Source organism: Leopardus geoffroyi, chromosome A1 (assembly GCF_018350155.1).
Source record: "Leopardus geoffroyi isolate Oge1 chromosome A1, O.geoffroyi_Oge1_pat1.0, whole genome shotgun sequence".
Taxonomy (NCBI): Eukaryota; Metazoa; Chordata; class Mammalia; order Carnivora; family Felidae; genus Leopardus; species Leopardus geoffroyi.
In genome coordinates, this window is record NC_059326.1 from 233,561,681 (window position 1) to 233,578,743 (window position 17,063).

General features: G+C 46.6%; 2 protein-coding genes across 5 annotated transcripts in view; one reads left to right on the top strand and one right to left on the bottom strand.

Moving 5' to 3' along the window:
- Positions 1 to 7,046, bottom strand: part of MTRR (5-methyltetrahydrofolate-homocysteine methyltransferase reductase) — a 31,846-nt gene extending 24,800 nt beyond the window's left edge. The window contains exons 1-4 of one of the 3 annotated variants that reach the window (XM_045442356.1): positions 6,839 to 7,046; positions 4,942 to 5,106; positions 2,847 to 3,000; positions 749 to 866 (exon numbers count right to left, since the gene is read on the bottom strand). In XM_045442356.1, the coding sequence (XP_045298312.1) occupies positions 749 to 866; positions 2,847 to 3,000; positions 4,942 to 5,070 (401 nt within the window). In that variant the 5' untranslated portion in view covers positions 5,071 to 5,106; positions 6,839 to 7,046. The remainder of the gene's footprint in view (positions 1 to 748; positions 867 to 2,846; positions 3,001 to 4,941; positions 5,107 to 6,838) is intronic. The other 2 variants (XM_045442340.1, XM_045442349.1) reach the window with 2 other exon arrangements.
- Positions 6,981 to 16,747, top strand: FASTKD3 (FAST kinase domains 3). 2 transcript variants are annotated; one of them, XM_045442371.1, is made up of 7 exons: positions 6,981 to 7,088; positions 8,000 to 9,470; positions 10,555 to 10,640; positions 13,144 to 13,318; positions 14,492 to 14,561; positions 15,309 to 15,423; positions 16,466 to 16,747. In XM_045442371.1, exons 2-7 carry the CDS (start codon positions 8,033 to 8,035, stop codon positions 16,562 to 16,564), a joined length of 1,983 nt encoding a protein of 660 aa, XP_045298327.1. In that variant the 5' UTR covers positions 6,981 to 7,088; positions 8,000 to 8,032; the 3' UTR covers positions 16,565 to 16,747. The 2 variants fall into 2 exon arrangements, 1 of the variants encoding a protein (XP_045298327.1); XR_006702579.1 differs by lacking the exon at positions 16,466 to 16,747 and having other exon boundaries at positions 14,372 to 14,561; positions 15,309 to 15,361.
- Positions 16,748 to 17,063: the final 316 nt, after the last annotated feature.

Consider the following 17,063-nt stretch of genomic DNA (forward strand, 5'->3'; position numbering starts at 1 on the left):
TTGTCATTATTCATAAAGAAAAATCAAGTGAGTATGAATTTAACACACACACCGAGTAGGAAAAAGCAAGTGGGTATGCTGTAATCTGGCTAAAACGGCCAAAGGCTAAGTGATAAACTAAGGTGGAGCACGACATCTAGAAGACCTTTGAACAGACACATGAAGAGGATTTGAGAGGCCGCACGTGCAGTGAAATACTGAACTGTAAAAACGAGAATAATCTAATGGAAGCAGGAATTCTATTTCTGGCCGGCATGGTGGCAAATGGCCATTAAGATGGCGAGGGAGAGAGCCCAGGCACCCAGAGTGCCGGGAAGGCCTCTGGTCTGTGTTCTCTGCTGGTGACGCGTGGCCTGCCGGGCGCCCTCCACGTGAGGACCTGCACGCAGTCACCCCTGTGCGCGCGGCAGAGAAGCAAGCGCACGTGCTATCAAAGTTCCTAAAAAGAAATGTGGACTTTCACAAAGACCTACACGCTTCAAGATAAAGATAATGGCACTGGGGCGGTTTTTCAAATTTCTTCCGGTAGCAGCTACTGAGATGGGTGAGGCACTTAAAGTCAACAGAATACGTACATCAAGCTCCGGCTGATCTCTGGCCCTAGAGCTAAAAAAGCTAAGGAAATGAAAATACCACTTTCAAAATAAAAGCTTCGGTGCTAAATCCAAAGTCATCACATTTTAGAACCTCACAGACTTTCATCAAGTACCAGTAGGGGCTGAGTGGAAGCCGCACAGTCTGTCCTTACCCCACGCAGTCATCTGCGTGTCCAGTGGCGTAGAAATGCTGGGCACCGAGTTCCTGAAGTCGCTTATCGATGATTTTCCCGCCATTACAGAAGTATGTGTATTCTGAATCGCCCAGCCCTAGGAGCCCAAACGGGTTTTTAGTGCACCGTAAGATTTAAAGAAGGTACATAGAACAGATACATAGAGTATTTAAAACAACATTCTACGTGCTGATTAACGAATAAATAACGTATAGCTTCACGTTTTCTGAGGTTTTCCTTGAGTAATACTAAGCATGCAAACGATCGTCTTCTATCTTACCATGTTAAAGTATCAGATGCATCGAAACACAAACAAGTACTTCTTGGCCACTGTTAACAAAAATATGTTCACATGTTTGTTTACGCGAATCTGTAAAAATGTGGAAACCTTAGGGGCGCCTGGGTGGCTCAGTCGGTTGAGTGTCCGACTTTGGCTCTAGTCATGATCTCATGATTCATGGGTTCAAGCCCAGGGTCAGGCTCCATGTTGACAGCTCAGAGCCTGGAGCCTACTTTGGATTCTGTGTCTCCCTCCCTCTCTGTCCCTCCCCTGCTCTCTGTCTCTCTCAAAAATAAATATAAAAAAAAAAAAATTTAATGTGGAAGAAAACCTTAAAACGAGAATTAGATAACGTTAAAAAAAAAAAACCGTAACATCTGTCTTTGCAGATTTTTCTGATCTCGTGAGAGGTCTGCAAACTGCAGCCTGTGAGCCAAATAAATACCGTTCGCTGTCTTTCTTCACATAAAGTGCTGGAACACAGCCAAGTCCATCTGTGCACGTAGTGTTCATGGCAGCTATCAAGCCACAACAGCAGAGGGAAGTAGTTGTTATAAAGAACACATGGTCCACAAAGCCCAAAATATTTAGCAGCTGGTCCTTTACTGATTTTACTGACCCCTAATCTAGAGCAGAGACAGGTAATATATAATCACTTGCCATGTTTCTGTGCGAGGTGAATTAGGAACTGCTTCTGTGTCTCCTGGTAAGAAAATGGACTAACATTTTCATACTTGGTTAAAAATTTAAAATTAAAATGGTCAATTTCTCAATCATCTCCATGTACCTTCCCAACAAGAACATGGGAGCTTTTGGAGGGAGGGGGGCATAAACGGACTAAGAATGACCGGAAAGGTTGGGATGGGCTTCAGTCTATACTTTTTTTCAAGGAATTTTTTTAAAGCAACATGTGTTCATTCTTGAAATCAGAAAAACTTGAATAAAAACATGTAAGTACTCTAAACCCCCCTCTTATTTGAATAAGTTCTGTAAGACAGAACCTGGTCAGTGTCATAACCTCAAATTTCTGATCAGTCACTTAGCATAATCCATCCTTACCAGATACCCTCCCCAAAATAATTCTCAAAGAGCATTCAAAGAACAATACAGATCACAAGCCAGGAATATGGGCTCTGAATTGTCTCTCTGGTGTCCTATCTTGCTGAGCTGGTCTTTCTGATCCTTTATCTTAGTTTTTTAACCTATACTTCACAGAAACTCAGATGCCAGTGTTTCCCAACCTGGGATACATATTAGAATCACCTGGGAGCTTTTAAAAACCACTGATGCCAGGGCCCCACCTCCAAGCAATTAAGTTAGAGTCACTGGAGATGGGCCCGGGTAACAGATTTCAAGGAAAACTCCCCTGGCTGGTCCTAATATGTGGCTGAGATTAGAAATCATACTAGGGGAGTGACTCCTAGGGAAATCAGATCGACCTGGGAGCCTGTTTTTAAAAAAAACAAAAAAAACACACAAAAAACAATAAAACAGCATTTAAAGTTGCTCCTTCAGGGATTCCTTTTATTTTTAACCAAGTTTGGGATGGAGACTAGCCACTGATAGTCAGAAAATGTCCCCTGGCCCCAGAGAGGCGCTGCTGTGGGGTGAAGCCAGGGGACTCATTTGCAGAACACAGCACAGTATTTACACTTACGTGTTTTACACATTTCTATAAAAAACAAACAAAAACAAGACCTCTACAGCTACACACCACGGTTTTGAAGGATACATTCAGATACCAGAAATCAAACCTGTAATAACTGAGGAGAGTCAGAACCAAAATACAGTCCGTACCCAGTAATCCATACCGCAGGTGAGCAAAGAAATCCACTGGCAGTGCCTTGTCCTGGATTTTCTTGACGAACTTGCGAGCGGTGTCGGGTGGGTCTCCCGTGCCCGTGGTAGAAACGACGACGACGAGAGGCGCCGTTTCGGTTTTCAGATCGTACTAGAAGACAAGCAGGCACGTCAGGGATCTACAGCTTATGTAGTTTCTACTTAACGCATCAGCCACGCAACCGGCTTAGTCTCTATCCTGAACCGGTCACCTGTACTGCGCGTTGTTTAACGGCAGAGAGGGTGGGAGCATGGTCACTCTGGGAAGGTGCACATTCCACTCCTCAGACACCAGGGAGCCTGGCTAAGTCCTCACTCCCTCAGGGCTCCGGGGGGCTGGAGACAGCGTCAGTGGTAAGCCGAGATCGTCCGCGTTTCCGTGTCTTACAGATCAGGTTTCTTCATCCTAATTCTCACCTAAATTTAAATATTCCAAGAAGAGCACTTCACCATCTCTATCATGACTCCAGAGCTCTACTGAGCATGCGGATCCAAGCTGCTTCTGAGGAATTCACTTATTTCTCAGGCGGACACAAGGATCTGAGCTAACGTCTTTCCAGGTGATTCAATGCTTACAGGACGCGGCGCAAATTGTGTATTAAACTTCTACAGTCTGTTAAAGTAACTCCACCTTGAAAAGGGCGACCACGACCTAGGAAGTAGAAAGCTATCTGTTTGAACTTGGATCAGGAACAGCTGGAGAAGTCAATCAGCTGGGACCGCACACGTGACTCACAAGGCACTAAAACACTCACCGAATTTTCAAGTAGCCGCTGATTTGGGTGGTGAGGCGACCCTAGGGGCCAAGTCCGGGCCAGTTACACGGTGCGGACAAGTCTGTTTTTGTTCCTATTGTATCATGTGGCATCCGCTATGCCAACTCTGAAGTAACCACAGGATTACAGAACCTGCTGATTGGCGGTGTCCTCCAGGATGCTCCCTGCTGGCTCACCTTGGCCCTCACACATGAAGGAACCAGGTGGCTCTCCTATGAGCAGAGTTTATAATTCAAGTGTGCTGCCGACAGTCTAGTCTTCTGAACCAGAGATGTGGGAAAGGACAGAGGAGCTTATGAACTTGAGTGTACTGGCAGGGTAACTTTTAAAATACTAAGCTAAACTTGACTCATGAGTGGCTGGTACATCATCTTGTGCTGGTATAAAAAGCTGTTAGTTGCTATGAACCGGACTGTGTAAAACAGTACCACTGCAGGACTCAATCCCACAAACTGAGAGAAGAATATACGTGTGTTATGATCTCACATAGTCTAAAGTATGAACTTCTGCGGAGACTGAACGTAAAAATAAGCAGTCCTTCACCTAAAGAAGCCAAATCTTCTCTAGATCCTTCCACTTCGACTTTAAATTTTATTCCACAGAACAATTACACGGTCCTTGGGGCACCTGGGTGGCTCAGTCGGTTGAGCATCCAACTTCAGCTCAGGTCATGATCTCGATGTTAGTGAGTTCGAGTCCCGCAGACGCTCTGCGCTGACAGCTCGAAGCCTGGAGCTGCTTCGGATTCTGTGTCTCTGTCTCTCTCTCTGCCCTCCCCCCCTCCACACACCTCCCCACCGCCACTGGCTTTGTGCACGAGCCCATGACTTGCTCTTTCCCAAAAATAAATAAACTTGAAAAAAATTCCATGGCGCTTCATTTGCAGGAACTCTGACATGAATGCCAAGTCTTTATTTTGAGACATGGGATTTGTGAGTTGGAAAGCACACACGTGCACGCAAACACGTCTCACTTGTTGGCAAAGCCACCCCAAGAACCAAGAAAACCAAGGCAAGCATTACGACTTCTGCTTACGGTTAATAGTTATTTGCTTCGGTTTGGGGGACAGTTTAGTCTAATTCAAACATACACTTATATGCTTAAAAAAAATGGCAGAAATCTTACAACACAGTTGATAAAATAAATTTCTGAACGTGGTGGGGGAGAAAAGGATTATGGTGGCATTCAGCACCCTGCTTTGCTGTTTAACATTCCCTCCCAACCAAAATACTGCAGGCACAAAACACACAATAAAAACCACATGAGTAACTACTTACCTTATCTGACTCACTGATACAGTGAAGATCTGCAGAAAATCCATGCACAAATGCTTTTTCACAGATCTCCTCTGCTATGGCCTTTGCTTGTCCCTGCTGCGTAGCATAGAGCAGCAAAAACCTCCTCATCACTTTGAGGCATATGCTTCACCTGTAACAATTACACTGAAAAAAAAAAAAAAGAACAAAAACAAAAAAAGGGGATTTTCTTTTTAATTAAGTAGTACACCACAGGCATTAATTCTCCCTCACAATCTTTTTTAAGTCTCCACCAATATCCACACATACGAAAGAGACTTCTCTAGATCTGTTAGCATTAACTCAGTGAGTCTTAAAAAGAGAGAATTCATTTAACCACGAGTAAAGCTTTAAGTTCAAGGCTCGGAAATCAGTTTCTGGGGTCAGGCTACTTGGGCTTGAATTCAGGGTCCATCATTCAAAACATGAGAACTTCAGGCAAGCTTTTCAACTGATCTGTGTCTCAGCTCCCTCACCCTTACAATGGGGACAATTGTACCCACCTGACAAAGATGTGCTAGCTGCAAAGACTTGAACAACAGCTGAGACACGGCAGTGTTCACTACGTCTTAGATATTTTTATTTTAAAAAAATGTAAAGGGTCGCCTAGGTGGCTCAGTCGGTTAAGTATCTGACTTTAGCTCAGGTCACGATCTCACCGTGCCCAAGGTTGGGCTCTGTGCTGATGGCTCGGAGCCTGGAGCCCCCGTTTCAGATTCTGTCTCCCTCTCTGTCTCTGCCGTGCTCGCTCAAAAATAAACAAACGTTAAAAAAAAATTAAAAATAAAATTCCAATGAAAGTTTAGGATTCTGTTCCTACATGATCCTAATGCCGAATAAACTGATCAAAGTACTGAAGTTAATCTACATACGCTGCTTTATGGTTTAATTCAATATCAAACATATGTGGGTGCACAGGTAGATACACTTACATATGTACAAAGAGAAAATATTTCCAACCCACTCAAGATAGTTTATATGTTTTCCTGGAAAAGAAAACCAGGAGTAAAATAAGGAACACTCACAGCCTCATCCAGTATAAAACTGGGGAATTGTTAACTTGTGGGGACAGATGTCACCAAACCAAATCTTGGCTCTTCCAGAATGAACCATCAGCAGGTTTATGCTCCTCTGACCAGTTACATCCAAGGATAAATTAAGCCACGAAAGACATGAAAAGAATTGGGTTAGATAACATGTCTAGAATCATGGGCTGTTTAGAATCATGGAATGTCCATAGGGAACATAGCCTGGTACAGAGCAGGTGCTCGATACATTGAACGAATGAACGCATAAGTATTGTTAAGGATAATACACATTTGGACTCGGTGAGAACTGTGGGAATGCAGCGAGAGACATGGAAATTGTCACCGCTTATCACTATAGCTTGGGCCCTCGAGCACTTCCTAGGCGCTGCAGAGGATGAACCTCCCGGGTCCACCAACACTTAAAAAGCAGGTGCCACGGCCCCGCGTTTCTCAGAGGCGGATCCCCGGCAACCACAGGCGCAGCAGCAGCAAGGGAGACAGACCCCGCCTGCCGCCCGGGGCTGTGCTCCAAACATTCTCGAGTCCCCTCGCCCCCAGCCCAGAGAACAGAGACGCCCACGGGAGGGACCCACGCCGTGGGTCAACGCCGCCACGTGGGGCCGGCTCCCGGAAGGCGGCCGCAATCCCCCGAGCACCGGCCTCCGGGCAGCCCGCCTTCCGCTCTCTGCCCTGCGGGGCCAAGCTCCTGAACGACCCGCGAGCGCCCAGCCCGGCCGGGGGAGGGACGTGGGGGCGCAGAAGCCGCTGCCTTTGCCCACCCTGGGGCGCGTCCCCCAGGCTCCAGCAGGACGGGTTGCTCATTTAGGAAACAGCCACCGCCAGGCGCTCACCTAAGGGTGACGGGCCGGAGACCCACGGGGAGAGCGGGCGCCAGCGTACTCTTGTCAGCGCCGGGGACCAATGAGCTCGGGAAGGAACTGTGCCAGTCACAGCGCTCCGGACGCGGGGCGTGGCCTCCGCCCCCGCGCATGCGCCCGCTGCCCGGCGCTTGGGAAGGCGCGTACGGAGGCCCACGAGGCTCCAGGGTCCTCGCCGCTGCACGACCTCCCGCGGTGTGAGCGCAGTAGATGTCCCAGCGTGGTAGGTGTCCCGGCCCGGCGTGCATGGGCTCGCGGCATAGCTGAGCTGTCGTTACTGCCCGGGCCCCTCCGCTGCTCTCCAGCCGCCGCCGCCTCCCTCCCGGTGCTTTATCGAAGGTCCCTAGACGTCGGGTTTGGGGCGCCCGGCGCGTGGGTTCCTTTCATTCCAAGGAGGACCGGGTCCCCGGGGCGCCCCGTCCCCTCTGGCGCGCGCACTCCTGTTCCCAAATCTCACACGGGGTGTTTAGATCTGGACGGACCGCCCACCTTCTTCCTTTACACGCCCGCCTCCTTTATCTTCTTTTAAATCCTACATTTTCCCTCTTTGCCAAGCTAGATCCTTTTCTTCCTTACCACTGGCCAGGTCTTTACTCCGGGCAGAAACCAACGCCTCAGGGCTTCTTAAACGTGGTTTTGACCTTTGCTTTGCGTGGACCTATACGAATTTTGGCCATTTTAACCCGTTGCTCCTTTTGAGTCAGGTTAACCAAACGCAGTGCCTTCCGTCGACCCAACACGTAACATGTAGGAGGCGTGTTTCGGATCTGGACTGCCCGAGGGGAATCCCAGCACCGCCACTTACTGTGTCCAGCTTGGAAGCTGGACAGAAAACCGAGGGCATCAGTTTCCTCGACTATAAAATGACACCAGAAGTACTTCATTCACTGAGCTGAGGGCTAAGCTCTAGGGGGCACAACAGTGCATAGAAACCATAGCGATTACCATCCTTGGGTGCCAGCCACGTTTCTAAGCTGTGGGATGCTGCGACTGATCTCGGGGTGCTTGTGTTTCAGTGGGAAACTTTTGTGTGTCGTTTCTTATGAGTACTCATCCTCAGTTTCAGAAGCATTCATGTTGTTGAGCGAGTCACGTTCTCAGTATGTTTGACCGTGTTTTCTTTATTTTCTTTAGTTAGAAGTCAAGAGGAGTTGAGAATCTGATGGCATGGCTTTGATTACCTTGCGGAGGAACCTTTACCATTTATCCGATTTTCGGATACATGGCGCGCTGGCCGCTCTGAAAAATCACCCCGTAAACCATGTTCGCAAGATGGTCAAGGGGCGTCTGTGTCCATGGTTCCCTTCACTACAACCGGAGCCTTGCAGGGTCAGGTTCCATCATGCCTGTTGTAAAAAGTTCCACTCGGAAAACGGAGACGCCCTGCGTCCACTTGGTGAGCCAGTGTTCTCTCAAGCACATGATTGGGCTGGGCCTGAACAAAATCCTAAAAGCCTGGATGAACAGATGTTTTACAGGAGACTCGACGACTTGGATTCCTCAGAAGACGTGTTACATTTTATAGGCACGCTGCAACCTTTGCCTGATAGCCTGGCAGCAGGAGCCTTGCAACGGATCTGTGAAGTGGAAAAAAAAGACAGCAATCACAAGCTGCCAAAAGGAATACTAGAGAATGGTGTCTTTCAAGCTTTATGCGTTCGGTTTGAGCAGGAATCCCCGAGTCTGTCGGACACGGCTTTGGTGACTGCTTTGCAAGCTCTGAGTCTGTTGTACGTGGGCCCTCAGAGTAACTTGTTACTAAACCTGGTGGCAGAAAGCCGCCGTCGTGTCAAAAGAGGTGGCCTGGAAGTCCGCAGTCTCTGTATCCTTGGGGAAAGTCTGATTAGACTGCAGGGTCCAGGCGGTGAGACACTAGAACTGATTATATATCAACTGCAAGGGGAAAAATTGGAAACATTTGCCCCTGAGGATATCGTGGCCCTTTATAGAATACTGCAGGCATGTGCTGAAAAAGTGGACCGACACCAAGCGTTTCTCAACAAGATAAACAGCTTTTCCCTGTCGGTCGTTTCCAACTTGAGTCCTACGCTGATGAGTCAAATGCTCACTGCCCTAGTGGCTCTTGATCAAACTCAAGCACTTCCTCTGGTTATAAAATTGGGAAAATATGCTGTGAGGCATATCCCTCATTTTACTCATGAAGAGCTCAGAAAAGTCCTGGAGGCTTTCATATACTTTGGGCACAATGACCGATTTTTTACAACAGCCCTGGAGCGACATGTGGCCTCACTGTGTCTCGCTTTGGATCCTGAGGTCATCAGCACCGTCATGGAGTACTGCGGGAGGAAACAGATTCTTTCAAAACCCATCTTCGATGCAGTGGCGGAAACTTTTGTTGGCCAGTCAGAGAAATTTTCACCTTGTCAGGTTTCCGAGTTAATTGAACCGTTTGGAAAACTCAATTATTTGCCACCGAACGCCTCTGCTTTATTTAGAAAGCTAGAAAACCTGTTACTCACTCGTTTTGAATATTTTCCACCCAAAACGTTATTGAAAATTCTCCATTCGTGTTCACTCATCGAATGCCATCCGGTCAACTTTATGGCAAAAATATTCAGCCCTTATTTTCTTCAGCAGCTGCAAGGTGAGTTGGTTATAACTTGGGGAGTGGAAAAATTAACCCTTGAGTGCGTGCGTGATGTTTTCAAGTCGCACATCTACCTCTTAGCCTGAGCCGTGCGGTGCCTTTGATTTCTCTTCCATAATAACCTAAAGAAGACATGTGAAGTTTCAGATGCCAGTGTAAATACGGAGTTAAAGAATGATGGAGCACTGCACAGAGAAAACCATTCCGGGTGCACAGACTGCTGAACTGAGTCTCGCGGGGACATGGTGTGGCATCGGTGATAGTCATGCCAATATGTCAGAAGCCACAACAGCAACTGTAGACTCCCCTGTTCAGAAAGGGTGTGGGTCATCTTCAAGGCCACCCAAATAACGTCAGATGTCTGTCTCCACAGCTAAAGGAAATTCTCACTAGTTTTAACATATCTGTTGACTTTTCATTATAGCTTGAATTCCTCAGAAGTTCAAATGAGATAGCATTGGGGTACCTGGGGAGCTCATTCAGTCGAGCATCCGACTGTTAACTTCGGCTGAGGTCATGATCTCGCGGTTTGTGAGTTCGAACCCCGCATCGGGCTCTGTGCTGACAGCTCAGAGCCTGGAGCCTGCTTCGGATTCTGTGTCTCCCTCTCTCTGCCCCTCCCCTTCTCATGCTCTCTCTCTTTCTCTCAAATAAAACTTAAAACAAAAAAGTTTAAATGAGATGGCATTTGATGGCAAGCCAGAAGGCATGGTTAACTCTGACAAGTTCTTCCCCGAGTGCCATTTATTTTATTAAAAAAAAATTTGTTTAATGTTTATTTCTGAAACAGAGAGAGACAGAGCATGAGTCGGGGAGGGGCAGGGAGAGAGGGAGGCACAGAATCCGAAGCAGGCTCCAGGCTCCGAGCCGTCAGCACAGAGCCCGATGCAGGCTCGAACCCACAGACCGCGAGATCATGACCTGAGCCGACGCTCAACGGACTGAGCCACCCAGACGCCCCTCCCGAGTGCCATTTAATAGTACGTTACTTCCAGAGTGATTAGTGTACATCGTCCATTTGTGATGTTCCTTCACAAACCAAATTCAAACTTACCTACAACTGGAATGCTTCTCGTTTCAGGGGAAGAATCGTACGTGGACAGACTGAACCTCGCACAGCTGACCCAACTGTTCCTAACCTCAGTGCTAGAATGCCCTTTCTATAAGGTAAAAGCAGGGGTCTTCTTAACCTTATTTCCCTGTGGGGGTGGCTTTCTTTTGTGTCTCCCTCCCCATCTTTTAAGTTTTTCCTCTTTTGATCTGTCTCAGTAACCTCATCAGAAAGCAGAGCTTTCATTCACTCCAACTTACTTTCCCACTAGGTAGCCTTCTCTTTGATAAATTGGCCCCATACCTGTTCTCTTGTGTTGGAAGTACCCATTTCCAGTTGCGTAAGGTTTCTTGGAAGGTTCTGTGGGGTGCTGCAGGCACATGACTCAGAGCGTCCTGGATGCGCTCTGAGGGCCTTGAAGGGCTTGTACTCCCCACAGCTGTTAGATAGTAAATGTGAATCCCTCGTTCGGTTAGGCCTGAGCAAATCCTAAACTGTTTCAAGTACATTTCTACGCCAAGCCAGAAGTTTCACTCTCACCTGATAGGTGGAGTTGGTGCTTCCTGTCTAGTACCCCAGAGATTCGTTCTTGTAACTTAATCCAGCACCTTGGTTAAGATCACACATGGCCTCTCCAGACTTGCTCATCCCTCCCTTGACTGAATCACATTTAAGACTAGCTCATTTTCAGGGCGCCTGGGCGGCTCAGTCGGTTGAGCATCCGACTCTTGATTTTGGTTCAGGTCATGATCTCCCAGTTTGTGAGTTCGAGCCCCACGTTATCGGGCTCTGCGCTGACAGCGTGAAACCTGCTTGGGATTCTCTCTCTCCACCCCACTACTGCTCATGAGCACAGGCTCTCTCTCAAACTAAACATTAAAAAAAAAAAACAAAAAAAAAAAGCAGCTCATTTCAGATTAAGAAGGAAGAATGGAAAGGCACTCCTATTTTCTTCTTTAAAACAGCTTCAACAGGGACTCCTGGTTGGCTCAGTCAGTAGAGCATTGGACTCTTGATCTCAGGGTTGTGAGTTCAAGCCCCATGTTGGGCGTGGACCCTACTTAAAAAAACAAAACAGCTTTAACAGTAGTAAGGCATATAAAAGTAAATGCTACTTACCTCAGCTTCCTTCCATCCCTGAAGGAGTGGTGTTAGCAGTTTTATGTACAAACGTGCACAAATACACGAACACTCCTGTTTCTCTCTTTCCTTGGAACGGGGCTCTTCCGAGGACAGTTGGCTCTAATATGCCCAGTCTACCATGGATGTTCCTCAAGGGCAATGCATGAAGATTAAGTGCATTCTTTTTGTTTTTCAATCTAGAGACTAGACTGCGGACTAGATTCTGGACTACTGGCAGATGTGTTTCCCCTGATAGTTGGAGATGTCCCTTTACCTATCGTTTCTGTTGCCCAGCGTGGTTAGTCCCTTGAATCATTGTCATTTGACTCCGTGGAAAAGTACCGTGTCACATATTTAAATTGCATCTTAACGAGCTGAGCATATTTTCACAATGCTTATTGTTCGATTTGCTGTGAATTACCTCATTACCTCCTGACTCAGATTCCTATTGGTTGTCTTTTTTCTTTCTCTCTTTTTTTTTTGTCCTAGAACACATTGTGAGATAGAGATATTAGCTCCTATGTATGTTGCACATACTTGGTCCTAGTTTTTGTTCTTCATTTGGGGGAGGGGGGCTTGTAGCTTAATATTGTTTATGATCTCTATTTGCTCTACAGAAATTTTCAAGTTGTCTATAGTCAAATGTATCCATCTTTTATGGTTTCTGGGTTTCCTCTCTCTAGAATATTTTACCACTCCTAAGGTAATACACATATTTTACTAAATTTTTAAAAATGCTCCCTTCCCTTACTGTATTTATAGCACTTTAACCCACCTGGAATTTATGGCAGTCCTCAACATGTGCTAGAACTTTCACTTGGTTATCTTCTGGATGGATTACCGGCTGTACCATTTATTACGTAGCTCTCCTTCTCCTGGTAAATTGAAATGTCACCCTTATCACATTGTCCTCTGTTAAAAACATGAGTGTCCTTAAGGCCCTTAAAGCAATTCTAAGAGTTCCAAAGAGATGTTTCTTGAGCTGCAAGAGCACTGTTGTTTCCTCCCTTCCTCCCTCCCCCTCTTCCTTCCTTTCTTTCTTTCTATGACCATGGACTACTTTTAAAACACATTTAGGAGCGCCTGGGTGGCTCAGTTGGTTAAGCGTCCGACGTTGGCTCAGGTCATGATCTCATGGTTCATGAGTTCGAGCCCCGCATCGGGCTCTGTGCTGACAGTTCGGAGCCTGGAGCCTGCTTTGGATTCTGTGTCCCTCTCTCTCTCTGCCCCTCCTCCCTCATGCTCTGTCTCTGTCTCTCAAAAATAAATAAATGTTAAAAAAACCCCACACATTTAAAAGATCTATCGAACTATTGGATTTGAGCTATCGCAAGAATATTTTTCTATTGTCATTTTGAGGAAGGTATTTGTCGTTAATCTGGAAAAGTATTCTGCTCCTAGAGTAATATTGATCAGACTTATTCGCAGGTAACCTTGTTTTATTTTCTGGTTTTGGATCGTATCTTCCTTTCTCATGTTTAAACCTACAATTTTCAGGGTCGGAAACTTCTTCCTAAATATCAAGTGAGGTCATTTCTTACTCCGTGCTGTTCTCTGGAGACGCCTGTGGATTTTCAGCTTTACAAATCTGTGAGGATTGGACTGATTGACCTTCTGGGCGCAAGAATGTATTTTGCTTCAAAAGTGTTAACGCCCTATTGTTATACAATAGGTAAGTACTTGGGAGTCTCCTTTACCGGGCTTGGCTTGCTGTCCTCTTTGGGAATATGCCGGACTTCGCAGGCACTGGAAGGTCAGGAAATACAAAACGGAGTTGGCCCTTCCCCGAAGGCAAATTGGAACCATGGGTGAGCAGTAGGGCCGTGGAGTCCAGATGCGTGGGGGGAGTCTCACCTGTTAGCCACATGGTTGGGGAATGTCTTTGGGCAGAGTAATCTTTTTCCGCGTGCTCCTTTTCTGTAAAATGAGAGTACGAAGAATAGTGACCCAGACTTGCTTAAGCACTAAGTGAGTGATACCCCGAGCATAGCAAGTGCTGGGTAATCATTAGCCAGTATAATTGCTGTGCCACTCTACATTAGTGCTGTCCGACACCCTAGCCAGGAATACCTGTGACTACTTAAATTTACGTTAGTTAAAGTTTAAAAACCATCCAAAGTTCAGTTCCTTGGTTGCCCTGGCCACATGTCAAGGGCTCAGAACCACAGGTGGCTGGTGGCAGGCGTGCTGGAACAGCCAAGGCGCAAACATGTGATCACGGCGGAAAGTTCTGTTGGGTGGGGCTGACGGGAGAGTTCACGTCCTTCTGCCCTTAACAGTGTTTTAAATGAATGACTACAAGAAAATCAGCTCCGAGGAGGTAGTGTTTTATAGGCTTCAGGACGTCGTAGCTCACTTCCCTCCTCCTTTAGGGGCTCTTTTCACAAAGAGAATAGCAGGACATCAGAGGGGAGGAAGTGGGGCTCTGCCGTGCCCAGCGACCACAGAGTGGGGTGCAGGAGGCTTTGCCTACCCTGGAGACTCTGGGAGACTCCGTGATGAAAGTGGCGACTTGTATAGGCTACAGTCTGGCTTTGCTTCCTGTCTGGGGTGAAGGGTTCCCAATACTCACCTCAAGGAGAGAGAGGAAGTACGTGCAGTTCTTATCACACCCGACACCTTGATTTAGTGGCTGAGCCTTCTGAAATTAAGGCTGACTTGGTTGATGGTAGAGCTGGTTACGTTAAAATTCTCACCATGGTCTGGTGTGGTCATTTCTTTGCAGCCTCCAGCGCAGCTGGTAAATTGCAGTGTGGGAGAATTCAGAACAAAAGGAGGAGGAGGAAAGGAATGTAGTGTTTGTGAGGGTATCACACGGAGAATGTTTCCTTTCTTCTCTCACCAGATGTGGAAATTAAATTAGATGAAGAAGGATTAGTATTGCCATTTACGATTGATGAAGATGTGCATAAAAGGTAAAGAAAGCTGGTGTGGTTTTTATGTTACAAAACTTGTTGGGATTAATAATCGATGGTGTTTTCTTTTTTTTTTTTTTTTTTTAATGTTTATTATTTTTGACAGAGAGATGGGGCATGAGCAGGGGAGGGGCAGAGAGAGAGGGAGACACAGAATCTGAAGCAGGCTCCAAGCTCTGAGCTGTCAGCACAGAGCCTGATGCGGGCTCAGTCTCACCGCGTATCATGAACTGGCCCAAAGTCGGACACTCAACCGACTGAGCCACCCAGGCGCCCCCTCGATGGTATTTTCTTAAGAAGGTGGGAAAACAGGAGTGGCTCAGTGGGTTAAGCATCCGACTCTTGATTTTGGCTGAGGTCATGATCTCACAGTTCCTGGGTTCAAGCCCCACACTGAGCTCTTTGCTGTCAGTGCAGAGCCTACTTGGGACTGTCTCTCTCCCTCTCTCTCTGTCCCCCCCCCCCCCAAATAAATAAAGCATTAAAAACATGGTGGGAAAATAGACGTGTTTCTAGAAGTAAAGACACTACTGAACAGCATCCCAATTTTGGAAATTCCTTGTAACAGAAACATTAATATTAATAAGATTGCTTTCTCAGCATATTAAAGAATGGCACACTCATGATTTATTTGAAAATAACGTTGACACACAGGAATAGCCGAATCCCAAATAAACACTTTACATGAAAAATGTATAAATATTTTGGATTGTTTTAAGAGCTAAGTTTCTCCGTCCGATTTTTCAGGTTAGCACTATGCATTGATGATCCAAAAAGATTTTCTCTGAATAGCAGACACTTACTGGGAAAGGAAGCTATTAAACAAAGACACCTGCGCCTGCTTGGTTATCAGGTTGTTCAGGTAGGAATTCACCTGTTTTCTTCTCCCCCAAAGCGACTTCTAATTTAGATGTGTTTTCTCCAGAGGGCTAGGTGGTCTGCCAGCCCAGTGGACCATGCATCTTACATCTAGTTTAAAGGCCAACTTTGAGCATTATTTTCCCAGTTAAAAAAAAAAAAATCCCTGTATTTATATTTTGAAATACAGAATATTCAGACCCACAGTTTTCTCAAGTGCGGCATCCATATACCCTTTCTAAGCTATACTAACCTCTGCTTCTAGGATTACTGAATTATTAGAGCACCTGTTTTGCTTTAATGTCCCTCTGATTGAATGAATAGAAATAGCCGAGATGACCCTGTTAAAACCAGGATCATCATCGTACCTTTAAGCTTAAGCCCTTATTTGTGTTTGTCTTGTCGATCTCTTAGCGAGGAGGTCTGTGTGGAGTCAGCAGCGAATGTTCATGGAGCTTCCCAGACTGTGTGTTCCCAGTCTGCTGGTCTGCTCTCTGCTGTCCCGTCTGCTTACTTTTTTCCACTGCATAGTTTACCTACATCCCCAGATTAACGCTCCTGAAACTGACATGCCTGTGTGTGTTGAGAAACCTTTACTGTTCCTTTACTGCTTACAAGATGAAGTGGAAACCCATCTGCATCTGGGCATCCAAGACCCCCCACGGTCGGCCCGTGCTCAGCGGTCTCTTTCGCACCCCTGCCCCCCTCCGCTCTCTTGCCTCTCTCCCTTTGGCCCCGCTGCTTCCCGCAGAGGACTGGTCTCGCCACTCTGCGCATCCAGATTCTGGCTCGGGCTCCCCTTCCGCCCTGACCCGAAATGTGAGCCTCTCTCCACGCGAGACGCCCGTTCTCTCTGCATGTTCTGTGGCTCGTTTGCTGAGTCGCACTGGGTGCCGGGCACCCTCGCAAGCACTGGGGAGACCTGCCGAGCAGCCGTGAGCTCTTCCCTCCAGGAGCCGCGGCGGAGGGTTCGAGGGACCGAAACACCAGGGTGACTTCAGAACATGACGGATTGTGTGACGTATTCTATTTCCCTCCCTTTACAGATCCCCTATTATGAGATTGAGATGCTAAAATCAAGAGTTGAATTGGTGGAATATTTGCAGAGAAAACTATTTCCTCACAACGTGGGCGTTCGTTGGTAACAAGAGAGAATACTGGCTTCAGGACTCGGTGAACCAACTTGTGTTTTCTTGGGACTCAGTACAAAGAAGGATGTAAAAGGATGGAAGTTGTGAGTTGGCCGTGATCCGGAAAGGGTCTGGTTTTCCTTATACCATGTATACACTTACCAGTGGTAAATTTAAAATAAATTTTTATTTTTATTTAATACTAGTATTATACTTTTATACACAAAGCAATTGATCAAGTACAATAAAGAAATGTAATGAGGGGCGCCTGGGTGGCTCAGTCGGTTAAGCGTCCGACTTCAGCTCAAGTCACGATCTCACGGTCCGTGGGTTCAAGCCCTGCGTCGGGCTCTGGGCTGATGGCTCAGAGCCTGGAGCCTGCTTTGGATTCTGTGTCTCCCTCTCTCTCTGCCCCTCCCCCGTTCATGCTCTGTCTCTCTCTGTCTCAAAAATAAATAAATGTTAAAAAAAAAAATTAAAAAAAAAAAGAAAGAAATGTAATGAGTATTATTTT